The sequence below is a fragment of the Sesamum indicum genome, linkage group LG5 (genome assembly GCF_026168435.1).
Source record: "Sesamum indicum cultivar Baizhima isolate 11 linkage group LG5, ASM2616843v1, whole genome shotgun sequence".
Taxonomy (NCBI): Eukaryota; Viridiplantae; Streptophyta; class Magnoliopsida; order Lamiales; family Pedaliaceae; genus Sesamum; species Sesamum indicum.
Window position 1 is genome coordinate 1,723,291 of NC_142661.1, and position 14,188 is coordinate 1,737,478.

Genomic DNA, 14,188 nt, shown 5'->3' on the forward strand with positions numbered 1-14,188 from the left:
CATCTGGTGATATAATTCACGCACTCCAAATACGACTATTGTAACTATTTTATCTGTTTAATAATCAAAATGCCCTTCTCTTTCCGATGACGTTGGATGGGGAGAGGGGTCCCGACGATGGCGGATGGGCCCCTTCTCTCTCTACATATATATATGTATATTAAAAATATACATATTCATCTATATATTTAAATAATATATTTATATAATATTATATATATTATGTATAAAAATATATGTCTAAATATAGATTGATGCATGAGAAAACAGCACGGGTCCGACGAGCTTGAACTTTGATGTTGGACTTGGACCAACAAATAAAAGAACTTGAAAAGTGAAACCTGCAAAATAACACATATCGCTTCGACAATCAAATTAGTATTGAATTTAAGAGATAAGTTGTAAAAAAAAATTGAAGTATGGTAATCGAATTTCGTAAGAGAAATCGTGCTTAGAGTGTAAAGTGAATTGACAGCAAGAATTTAGAGTTTGGAAGGTGTTCCTCGCCTGGGGACTAAACCTGTATTTATAAGGGGTCTCCCCATTTGACAGGATTCTGCATGTTTCCTTTAATCTCGAGAGGAGCGGATAAGAGCTGTTAAGATAAGCTATAATTCGATCCATCTCTTGCTAATCTTGCTGAGAAGAGAGTATGACTTCAAACTGAGGGGGATTATTCACCGTTGAGGATTCCTTAGTTAACAAGGAGTTCTTTTGCTCCAGGAGTCTAGGGCTTTGACGGGACATCCCTTGACACGCGTATTCCATTTGGGTTTGAATTAGGTCCGGTTCAGACTAGTATGACTCGAGTGTATATTTACGAAGATAGTGCCTGTTAAGATATAAATTATCAACATGAACATTTTAATCATTCCAAGAAATTCGGGCGTAGTCCCTATATCAATATCATAATATTTTCATCATGATCAAGAAAAGAAAAATATATTCATTTCTGAAAAATGTTACAAAAAAACCACTCAATATTTATAAGGCGCAAAATTATCGATTCGCCCATCAGCAAATGAACCACAACCACATAAACATATTCAATTTTTTATTTTATTTTTATTAATTATATAATAAACATAAATTAAAAAAGTTTCAATAAGTTGGAGAGAAAGAAAAAATATATATTTGAGGATAAAATGATGAAGATAGAAAAATCATACATAAAAACACAAAAAAGAAAAAGAAAAAAAAAAGCAAAATCTTCATTGTCATTTTTCCTTTTAGATAGGGTTAATTTAGTCAACAGATTAAATGCACGCCAAAAATATTTATTTCGATTTCTCATGCTTAATATATAGTATAGATATATAATTTTTAAAAATATTAATTTAAATGGGTACCTAACGATATTAATCAACTTCTCCAGTAATGATTTGTCAAAAGTCAGACGATTGACACATACACCATTATTTAAAATTAAGAAATACGAGACGAGTAACAATCAACAACCATCCGAATACACAATACACAAAACACTGAACGTAGAATAAATTTGACTCGATTTGCCTTACAAAATATTCGAATCACATGCCACATATCACTATTCGTTGAGCAATGTTTTAACAAATATTCACCAAAGTAACATAGTAATTTTTATTTTTAATTACGATAATCATAATAAATTTATTTAAACAAACTATTATAGGTTATTAAATAATTATAAATACTTTATTATTATTTAAAAATTTATAAATAATATTTTGAATTGACAATCATAAAATAAATACCCTTATAATAGATTATTATAAAAAAATATATTTTATTAGATAACTACTCATTTTAATAGGATACTTATGAATTTTTAAATAATAATTTTTTTTTATAATTATAATAAATCTCATTATAACAGTTTGAAATTTGTGGTATTAAATATTCTTGATCTCAACATCTATTGATCGGAGGTCTTCCGTACATTGAGTTGCGTGTGTAAGATGGTGTTTGGCTAATGCTATTAATTTTTATCTTTTTTTATAAATCCATATATTTTATAGGGATAATTATACCGCCTCTTTTGAGATTTAATGTAATTTCACATAAATTCTATGTGGGTTGAAAAATTACGTTTAGCATCCCTAAGATTTGCTTTTATCTAACACATAAATTCCCCACTAGTCAAAATTTATTGAATTTGCTGATATTAACGAAGAAACTGAATGAAAATTGATATTTACAGTCGATTGATGTATTACAAATCAATCAGACTAAGTTACTCTTACAACGGTAAAGATATACCTCCTTACATGGATTAACACAAGAAGACGTACAAGGATAATTTTGTTATAAAAAATGTATTTGCCTACTATAAGTCAATATTAAGTCAAATTTGAGATAAATATAATTTTTTTTATTAATATCAATAAATTCTGTAAATTTTGACTAATGTAGGGACTTATTTGTTAGACAGAAGCAAACATTAGGAGTGTTAGATGTAATTTTTCAAACTAAAAGGAGTTTACGTATAATTACCAAACCTCAGGGGAGGGCAGTGTAATTGTCCCTATTTTATAAAATACTTTTAAAGTTTACAATATGTCAAATTATTATTTTAAAATAATTATTTAAAATATTTAAGTAAAATAAGATGATGAATCTTGTAGTATATTAGTCATGATAATTTATTAATTTATTTAAAAAAAATTGTTAAAATACACGACTTTTCGTTATAATTAATTGTTATGGTTAAAAGTTAAAAAAATATACCAAATACAACTGCGCAGTCGTTGTTCTATAAATAAAGCCAAAATATTAACTATAGGTAAAAACCATGATAAATATTTCAGTAGTAGGTAAAATTATGACAAATATTGATTAATCATTGTCAAAATTTAAGTTTTATGCATCAATTTCTCGTGGTAGATAATATTAATTTGTCATGATTTTCAAATCGTAGTGGTTTATAGTGTACGGAATAATATCTTATAAGCTTTCAAGCATTTTATAATATTTTTGAAATTTGACGAGACCGCTTAAGTTTACTCGTTTACTTTTTAGGCTGTATTTGGATAATGGATTTGGAATTATGAATTTCAAGTCCGTAGTTCATCAGGAAAAAAAAAATACTATTAGCTATAATATTAGTGGCTATGACAAAAAATCATGATAAATGACGATTATTAATCATGACAATTAACTGTAATTAAATATTGTAATTCTTCTAATGGTTACAAATTCTTCATGCCTGGGTCTACCACCACCGACGCCGCCGCGTCGCTGCCATCACCATCCGCAATGTACTCTTCAACCACCGCTGCTAACATCGCCATCGCCATCGCCATGTGGTCGCCAATTTTTTTACAATCATTCTTTTTTTTTTTCAAAAAAAAAAAGAACTCAACGAGAACAAAGTTGATTATTTCATTATATTTAAAGATTGCATAATTTTATCAAATATCAGAAAAATATTAATAATTATTTTTTGATGAGCTGATCGTTTAACAGTCTTACTTTTATGTAATTTAGGTTACATTCATTTTTGGTCCTTTAAAATGACGATTATGTGCCTATTTATTACACAAAAACCCAAAAGTCGCTATTTTAAGGGCGTGCGCTCTTAAATAGATGAGCCCAATTTCCGCTGTGTTTGGTAAGTTTTGAAAACTTTGAAACCTAAGCTACATAATTGTCATTCATGCTTAACTCAAATAACTATTCTCTGTTTGCTAGTACACCATATTTAAAATACAGACGCACATAGGACATATATTTAAGGGATAATTACACTAGTTTTCCTTAGATTTGGTGTAATTATATATAAACCCCATATAATTTAAAATATTATATATAGCACCTCTGAGATTTTATTTTTATCTAACAAATAAGTCCCACCATTAGTTAAAATTTACTAAATTTGTCGATATTAACAAAAAGAACTGAACGAGAATTAATATTTACACCCGATTAACTGATTGTTCACTTATTGCAACTCGAACAATTTTTTCTCGAACTAAACTATTCTTGTAACGGTGAAGATATATATCTTCACATACCTACGTGAAAATTTATGTGACCTGCAATAAGTCAATGTTTAATATAGATTTTTTCTAATCTTTTTGTTATATCAGCAAATTTTATAAATTTTCACTAATGAAGGGACTATTTGTTATACAAAAACATACACATTTATTGAAGTTTAGCAGAATTATGAATCCCTTTATTATTTTAAAAATTATAAATAATTTTTTAAATAAAAAATAATTATATAACCCTTAAATATTGAGATGGACATTACTACTTTACCTTTATTAAAATATTTTAAAATTATGCATATATATATATATATGCTTAATTTTACTCCAACTATATTTTTATTTTTTCGTTTATATCTATTTCCGTTCTCCCATTAATATACGTTATTTTTATTTCTTGTTTTTTCTAGAAGAACTTACAAATATAAATTTCTCATTTTGATTTTTCCTTATTCATAATGAAAAGAAAAGAGCTAATTGATGAAACTATAAAAATTAATTTTTTTTACCCAATTTGTTTTCATCATATTCAACAAAGTATTTCGAGATTTACTTTCACTTGGTATGAATCGAAGGGAAGTAAACCAGCAATTTGATAATTTTTAATTTTATTTTTCACAATTATTCTACATATTAATTTGATTTTGTAAATTTTTATAGGGATTTTGAAATATTTTTAAAAAAATCTCTAATATTTATTAACTCACGAGACATTTCATAAAACAAAGGGTTTAATGCAATTTATCCTTCTGTAATATTGGAAATGAGCAAATTATCCCTATAAAAAAAATGACAATTTACCCCCCTATATTTTTTAAAATAAAGCAGTTTATTGCTTTAGGAAGGTAAACTGCTGTATTTTAAAAAATACAAAACGGAAAATCGCTATTTTTTTTTATAATTGAATAATTTGCTCATTGATAATATCATAGAAAGTTGCGTAGAACAAAAGTTTAATTAATTAGAAAACTTTGAAGCTAAAGTATTATATTCTCTTCTTGAAACTTTATAAAATTGCAACAACTATATATTTCACAATTTTGGATGCACTTTTTGAATGGATAGTTTGATGTATTTGTTGATAGACCAAAGCAACTTTAATGCAAAAAATTACATTTGGAATTCAATCTTTTCATAAAGAATTTACAAGATTGGCTATTTATGGCCTTAAAGAATTCATAAACAAATGAAAATAAAAGTTGAAAAAAAAATATAAAATATCCCAATTAAAGGAAAGGACAAGGCAAAAGTTGGGTTGATTGAATTGGGATTTGATTTATGTTGTTCCCAATTATGTACAAAGATTGACCAACACAATATATATGAGTAAACCAATTATATATATTATCATATTATGAATAATCAAAGGAATAATTATACTCTCCTCCTATAAGATTTCGTGTAATTTTATATAGAAACCCCTTATATTTTAGAAAGTTACATTTAACACTTTTGATGTTTGCTTCCATCTAACAAATAAGTCTTATTATTAATTAAAATTCACTGAATTTGGTACTGTTAATAAAAAAAAAGTTTTTGAATAGAAATTGATCCCCTGATTGACTAATTACTGACTTATTACAGGTCAAATAATTTTATTTTCGAACTAAGCTACCTTTATAACGGTGAAGATATACTTCCTTACATGCATTAACATGTCAAGACGTATTAGGGTAATTTGATCATAAAAAGATCTATTTGACCTGCAATAAGTCGGTAATAAGTCAATCGGGGTTAATATAATTTTTTTTGAATTACAAGAAATATATGTGTAATTACACCAAATTTCAGGAAGAAAAGTATAATTATCCCTTATAAAAGCAAGAGATCATGGCTAAAATATTGTAAATTCAAATTCCATCAATATTTTATAATTTAAAATTTTGAGCTGCATCGATATTGTTGATCGTAGCTTGTAGCATAATGATTTGTATATGATCTATGACTGGTATCAAAACTAAGGTTATAGGTTGATTCTTGTAATGATCAGTTGTCAGGAGGGGATTATTAACATGTATTGTGACAATTATCTATATATTTGATGCACAAAACATCGAATATAGTATGAATTTAACCTAATTAGAATGATTCTTGTAGCCGTTGTGACAAATTATTGGAAAGAGTATTGCCGACCAATAATGACCCTCATGGCAATCGCTAGGGAGGGTAGGATTGTTAGGTTGTGCAACAACAACTGCTCTCACAGAAGGCCTGCATCTAAATCGTGGGATTTAAAATAATTATCAGGGAATTAACTATTAACGTGCGTAACAACAATTGCTATTATAGAGAGTCGTAATTAACACGTTACATCTGAGACAATTACTAGGGAGGGGAACTATGAGCTTGTGCGGTTGCCATTCCTTTTACGAAAGAGTCATAATTAAAATGTGGCCGCTCAAAGTAAAATGTGTCTAGCAACGACGGTTCCCGTTAAAGGATCGTAGTTAAAAAACAGTGTTCTAGAGTGATGTAGTCTTTAAAGATTGAAAATATATCATTGCTGCCAGCTGTAATTTTTGACATAAAGATATACCTGCTTGATCCAACACTATCTATATTAGTCGGTGGTAATTTATAGTCAAATAAATAATAATACAAAAATCTTGAAAACTGAAATCTTAATTAATTTTGAACACCAACTTGGCTACTTATGTCAGGCTTTTATGTTAATTAAATAAATATATTTATTTATAAATATAATAAAAAAAATAAATAATAAAAGTGAAATTGTGATTGGGCAATTGGGGAAGTGTGGAAAAAGGTGAAAAGGGGATTTGTACATTCAGCCGCTTTTTTCCATCTGTTGCTTCTCTTACCCTCTTTTATTTATTCGGTTTTTTTTCCTCTTACTTTTCTCATCCCTCTCAACTGCCCTTCTCTCTCTCTCTCTCTCTCACACATAAATACACCCCTCTCATCCTCTGTCTGTCTCTCTCTCTCTCCTCTCTACACACACACATACATACATACATACATACATACACACAAGATATATTTATTTGTATATACAAGAATTGCAATTGGTGCTTCGGGTGCTGAAAAACCCACGTCTTGGACCCATCTCTTCATGAATTCTCTCTTCTCCCTTTTCTTGGTAATTGTATTCTATTTTTTTTCTCTCCCCTCTCCTCTCTCTCTCTCTTACATATATATGTATTTGTGTATGTAGATATGAAACACACACACACATAAGCACACACACAAGAACGGGTTTCTTTCTATGTGTTTGTATGTGGGGTTCAAAAATTTTGTCTTTCAGGTTTCAGGAGCAAATGGGCTTTTGGTGGTAATGTGGGCGTAATCTTTTGTTATTGTGAACAGAAGAGCGGCCATGGATGCTTCCGCTTTGGAGGGTAAAGATTCTTTCTTTTCATTATTTTTCCGTATTTCTTGGACAAGTTGTTTATCTTGGTTCTTGTTTGTGTTGTTCATTGGACTATTTTTCGATACTTTTTATGTAAAAGAAAATAAAGATTCTTTGTTTTGGAGATTTCGTTCATAATGGGTCGTTAAATTCTTGGTCGATCTATTTGGTAGTCTGACTGCAGGCATGAATTAGTGTTTGTTGAATTCATATTTTGGTTTTTCTGTTTGATTTATGTTTCGATGAAATCGACACGCATGCTCACTCACACTCCATTATTGTTTTTGTTTCTTTTTCTTTTTCCTATATATAATTACTTATTTTGTTGTCAGATAATGTATCAGTATTTATGAATTACCTACTCTCTATGGCTTTCATCTCTACCTAAAACAATTAATTCCATAGATGCTTATTAAGAAAAAAGAAAAAAATCATCTATGATGAAGATGCCAATGAGCAGCCAGCTGTCTTTTTCTTGTTTTTATTATTATCTTCTCTCTCTCTCTCTCTCTCTCTCTCTCTCTCTTCTAGTGTGCAAGATGGTTACCTAAATTTGTGGAATGAATTTGTATATATTATCTGTCAAATTGATGTATTTTGTGCTTAGAATATTACATTTGATTATTTAGTTTCTCAATCTTCAAGGAATTTCAACTGGGGTGGGGTGGGTGGAGTGGCATTTCGAAAGTCAAGGATGTAAAGTTTCTCACTTCTGAATAATTTCATAAGACCTTTGGGCGACCTGTATAAGCCATATGATCTTTTATCAGTAGCCTAATCCATTGTCTTCCATTGTTTGTGTTTTCTTGATTTGGGGTGTCAAACTGTGGACTTGACTGCAGATATGTACGGGCGCCATAGTACGCATGAGTTAGCTTGTTCTTTTCCATATTTATTGCGTATTTTAGCATCACACTTGATTTTTATCTATGTCTATGCAAGTATAGGAAAGGTATTTGTATATCTCAAAGGGACAAATATTATGCAGCCAAGAAAGTGTGTTCTATATATGGCCCTACTTGAGACATGGCTATAATCAACTTGCTTGCAATATTTATCGTGTTGCTTTCTCATTTGATTGCTATTTGGTCTGTGATCCTTTTTCTTTTCAGTTTATTCTTTCTTTGTTTTTTTGCTGTTGGTCAGACCTTTATTATATCAATAAGAGAATGAAGCCGCATGCATTATAAAAGAAGAGAACGTTTTAGGTTTATGTTGTTTCGAGTAATGATTCCATGCATAGTTAAGTGGCATGAAATCCAGGAAAGAAGTAAAACTGGTGATTTTGGATCCATCCTCTGCAGTTGCATTCGTCCCTCTTTCACCTAGTATTGCTACTCTTTTCCTGTCGTTATGTTGTCTGCTCGTCATTCTCCCGTTTTATTTTTAATACTGACATCAACTATTTGTCTGAAGAATTGTGTTGAGAACCACTACATTTTTTGATGACTGTTATTGCTTTTGGGTCCAGCATTAGTATATGATCCATCAAAATGCAGTAAGTTGAGCATGGAGCAAAAGAGAGAACTAGTCTATGAAGTGTCAAAGTGGCCAGATGGTGCCACAGAAATGCTACAGGCATGGAGCCGCCAGGAAATATTGCAAATCCTCTGCGTAGAGCTTGGAAAGGAAAGGAAATACACAGGATTAACAAAGTTAAAATTAATAGAACACCTTCTGAAAATTGTATATGAAAAGAAATCGCAAGAGCTTGGAACTGAAAATGTTTCTGAACTAGAAAATGGTGAGAGGACTCCTAAAAGGCAACGGAAATCAGACCACCCAAATCACCTGGTTGTTGCTACAAATGGTGCTGCAACTGTTGTTCCTGATGTTGATTCTGGTAGTACTATGTATTGCAAGAATTCAGCCTGCAAGGCTAAAATGAATCTTGGGGATGCTTTCTGCAAGCGGTGTTCATGCTGCATTTGTCGCCAGTATGATGATAACAAGGACCCAAGCCTGTGGTTAATTTGCAACACGGACCCTCCATTTCATGGTGTGTCATGTGGTATGTCATGTCACCTCGAATGTGCCTTACGACATGAAAATTCTGGCATCTCACAGGACAGGCAGGATAAGGGGCTTGATGGGAGCTTCTGTTGTGTATCTTGTGGAAAGGTGAACGATTTGCTCAGGTAAACTTCCAATCTTGCTTCTTATTTGTTTTGTTGGTTTTCTGGTATATTTCGAAGATTAATAGTGCAACATTATGAGATTCCCATTGCTTCTAGAGTTGCGATTTTGTTGCCTGCAATTTCTGCTTCTCTCATATAAGAGAAGTAGTGTGTATGAACTTTGATTTCTGTAGGGGTTCATTGTCACTGGAGACTGCTTATGAATTTCCGTTACGTCCAACTTTTTCATCATTTTCCATGGGTCATTTCATGATAAAGTAATAATAGTAACAATGTAGAAGGGATATTGCAGCTCTTGGAGAAAGCAACTAATAGTGGCGAGGGACACCAGGCGGGTCGACATATTGTGCTATCGGCTCTCCTTAGGCCAAAAGATTCTTGCTGGTACTAAACATTACCAGAATCTGTATGGAATCATTGGTGAAGCTGTCAAAATGCTCGAAGAAGAAGTGGGTCCTCTAACTGGTTTACCTGTGAAGAAGGCTAGAGGGATTGTGAACAGGCTCTCATCAGGCCCTGAAATTCAGAGGATTTGTGCTTCTGCTGTGGAGTCTCTTGACTTGATGCTTTCTAACCGGCTGTCTGATGTGCCTTCTGGTGCTCTCTCTCTCTCTCTCTCTCTATCTCTCCATCTCTGTCTCTGTCTCTGTCTCTATCTCTATGTCTCTTTGTGGAACAATTCTTACATGCACTCTTCGGGAAAATTACCATACGGTGAGGATTGACCATGTCCTTATAATACAGGTTCCACTACTAATGTGGTTCGATCCTCACTTTTTGGTGTTTTCACACCCGGCATACATAAGAAAAATCTTGCTGTGTGTGTTTGTGCAACTAGGTCCTATTCCCACACCTAAAAAACAGTTATCCTGCCTTTTGTATATTCCCTTACTGTTGGTCAAGACAAGTGTTTGTCATCTGACTCCATTCATGGGGTTTATTATCTATCCAGATTGCAATACACTTGCCTCGAAGCTTGTCAGATTTGAAGATGTCCGTGACTCATCATTAGCGGTGGTTCTGAATTCTGATGATTCAAATATGGGAAATGTCGTGGGTTACTCCATATGGCATCGGAAAGCTGATGATATAGACTATCCAATAGAGCCTACTTGTAGATTGTTTAAACCAAATACAAAGTTTCTCCTTTCTGGTCTAACACCTGCTACACAGTATTTTCTGAAAGTTGTTATCCTCGATTCCGACAGAGAGATGGGCTTCCATGAATTTCAGTTCCAGACAGTAACGTCTCAAGATGAGCTGCGAAATCTGAACTCTAAGAGCTCAGAGGTGGAAAGAAGCCAAAGTCCCGCTACTAACTGCAGCAGTCTCTCTAATCCTTCTTCAGTGGACGATGAGGATGAAAACAGAGGGGATAACAATTTTCTTCCTTTTAATGGTAATGCTGGTAAAATGACTGCAGATATGGTTGATGACACCATCAACTTCTCGGGTCAGAAGAGCCAGAAGGAGACTCCTGGAGACATAATTTCTTTGTTGGATGAAGAATATAGCATGGTGAAAACTAGCTGCACCCCAAGTGGTGATGCTCTGTTGAATCCCAGAAACAAAGAATCATCAAATGGTCAGATGGTTGAGGAAACGAGCACCGAGAATGGGTCTAATACACCTCTTCCGACTGGCTTAGAATGTGTTCCCATTGTGGATAGTTCAGAAGCGGGCTTGCCTATCACTCCCTGCAAGTTTGAGAATGTGAAGGATGACACTGGGAGGAGCAACAGATACAAATTCAATGGCAAAGATGCCGATATTGGTTCCGAAGGGGAAAAGGAGCCTCAGGCCGGTAGCTCTTCTAAGAAGAGAAGTGGAGAAAGGCAAGAGGAGGAGTGTTCTGGGATCGGGGACAAAGATTTCGAGTACTATGTGAAAGTCATCCGGTGGTTGGAGTGCGATGGTCATATAGAGACAGCATTTAGGCAGAAATTCTTGACGTGGTACAGCTTGAGAGCGACCTCTCAAGAGGTCCGTGTCGTGAAAGTATTCATCGACACTTTTATTGAAGATCCTGAATCTCTTGCTGGACAACTTATTGACGCCTTCACAGATGTCATTTCAAACAAGAGATGTTCTACGGTACCAGCTGGATTTTGCACGAAGCTCTGGCACTGAGACGTTCGACAAATTCCAGTACTGTGGGATTAAGCATGCAGATTTAAGGAGATCTGCCTGCTTTATTCTTTCGACTTAGGAATTTCTTGATCATTCTTCATAGAAACTAGCATCATTTACAAACTTGGTACTAAGATATTTGCTGGTGTTATAAGATCATGTCTGTTTTTTTTTGCTCTGGAAATTCCTGGCTATCTGTAGCTCTTTTATGTTGTAGTGCATGAGGGGGGAATTCAAATTTCATGTTCTGGTGAAAGATGGAAGTATTAGTTTTTGCATTGTACATAGGCTAAGCTGCAAAATGTCGTTCTTGCATGTATCCAATCAGGCAGTCTTGTCTGATATTTTCTCTGATTAAGTGCAATTTATCATTAATACTCAAATGCTTTGTTTGGTTCGTAAGATAGGATTAGGCGTGATGAAATTTGGTGGGATAGGAAATGAAATGATAACTAATCTCATCATTCATTAGATAATGTTTGGTTTGATATATTGTATGTGTTATCCTATGTGATAATATAATATAGTATTTTGTTGAAGGGATTGCAAAATCTATGTCTATACTATTATGAATTTTTTATGTGTCTGTTCCTCATTGTGAAAAGACATTCCTATTCTTATTTAAGTAATCTTTATAATAATAAATAAAATTAATTATGAAAGTATAAAATTCTTTTGAAAGAAGACTATTTAAGAGTTCTAATACTTCTAAACTACATGAGAACGTACAATCCTACTAAAACAATAGACTAATCATATGTTTAGGCCATTAATTTGTTAGACGATATTTTTAAATACTTTATTAATATTATTTTACTATAGCATAATATAACTTAAAATGAATAATATCAGAATAATACATAAAAATAATAAACTTCAAAATACATACATACATATATATATATATATATGAAAGAATAAAGACAAAATTGTAAAATTAGTCCTATAAGTATAGGGGTGGCAAAATTAGCCTTGTAAGTATAGGAGGGTGGAAAATTAGTCCTATAACTGCTGGACTAAAAATTTTAGTCCTATACGTTTTAATTTAGTGGCAATTTTGGTCCTTTCAGCCAAATTACCCAAAAAAATTGGAGCTTATGTTTCTGACTGCCAACTAGTCTCAACTTAAACAGATGGTGTCTTGCGTGGCTGCTGACATGGTAAGGGGCGGGTAATTTTGGTCGAAAGGACCGAAATTTACCATTAAATTAAAACATATAAGAAAAAAGTCAAACGATAAAGAAATCGTGACGTGGATGGTGCCGTTGATGGAAACTGATCGGAGGGATGTGAGTGCCATGGGAGCAAATACAAGGGTGTTTGTCCGCCGGCGAGACCCATCGTGGGCGCGGCAAAAAAGTGGCAAAAATGAAAATGAAGAAAATCGGCGGATAGTGGACAAAAATGAATGGGCTTGGGTGCAATCAACTCACCGGAGGATGGGGAGTTGATTGGTGGTGATCTCGAACAATGGATATGTCGGACGGCGGCGAATCTAGAAAAGAAATAAAACAAATTTAGGTTTTAGGGCAAGACTATGATAAGCAATTAGGGGTTCATTTGAACTCTGATTGAAACACATGTTGTAGGGTTGGAATCAGTGTCTGACGGAGAGTTCAGTGATGGTGTGCGTGGCCAGAGACGTACCGAAAAAAATTCCGACGACCGACTGTGTAGTGGTGGTGGGTGGTCTTTAACCATATGTAATGTCCATTTTTCATCAAAACCCTAATCCCTAATTTGATTTGTTTTTTGGTTACTTTTGGTCAGAAGGATCAACATTGCTATAAATTTAAAACATAAAAGACTAAAATTGTTAGTCTCATGGTTATGGGACCAATTTTGCCAATTTCCATAAATACAGGACTAGTTTTACAATTTTGCCAAGAATAAATATCATGAAAATTTAAATAAAAATTATCAATCTTAATTAATGCTTTCCAAAAATTTAACATTGGTGACTTCTTACTAATTAATTTTATTTTAATTTTAGTAGTAGCAAATTATTTTAAGATTATACTTTCACGTACTTTTAATTTATAGCATATAATATAGTGGAGATAAAATACTACTACTAAGTGCAACTTGTGATAGTGAGAATCTTTTTAGTGTTTATTATGATTGTGAGGAGATGTCGTATTTTTTCTGTGGTTCTCTTTTCAATAATAAATTAGAGGGATAATTACTTTTACACTTCCTAATTTATGGTGTATTTATATAAACTATCCATACCTTTCACATAATTACATTAACCACCCCTAACAACCAAAGAATAAGGGTATTGTAATGATATTGATACATGGGGGGGGGGGTGTAATTTTTTAAAAATTGATGGTGATTTGTGTAAATAATTTTGATGTTTCTGGTGGTGTATATGTAATTATAAAAAAGACATGGGTGATCTCTATAAACAAGTCATATATTACAGGGGTGCACATATAATTATTTCTAAATAAGAATTAGTTATAAGAATCAAATTCTATCAAAGCAGTAATTATTTAGTAATCATTCATAGCGAGGAAATGAGCTAAAAGCATAAAATTATTTGGTAATTTTAATTTGTCTGAATTACTTAGGGA

The 14,188-nt window shown here is 32.6% G+C and overlaps 1 protein-coding gene across 1 annotated transcript; it reads left to right on the plus strand.

Annotated features, from left to right (window-relative positions):
• The first annotated feature begins 6,853 nt into the window (after positions 1-6,853).
• Positions 6,854-11,992, plus strand: LOC105162840 (VIN3-like protein 2). Its single transcript, XM_011080990.3, has 5 exons — positions 6,854-7,071; positions 7,237-7,330; positions 8,813-9,479; positions 9,772-10,076; positions 10,432-11,992. The coding sequence occupies exons 2-5, from the start codon at positions 7,309-7,311 to the stop codon at positions 11,607-11,609; spliced, it is 2,172 nt and encodes a 723-aa protein (XP_011079292.1). The 5' UTR covers positions 6,854-7,071; positions 7,237-7,308; the 3' UTR covers positions 11,610-11,992.
• Positions 11,993-14,188: the final 2,196 nt, after the last annotated feature.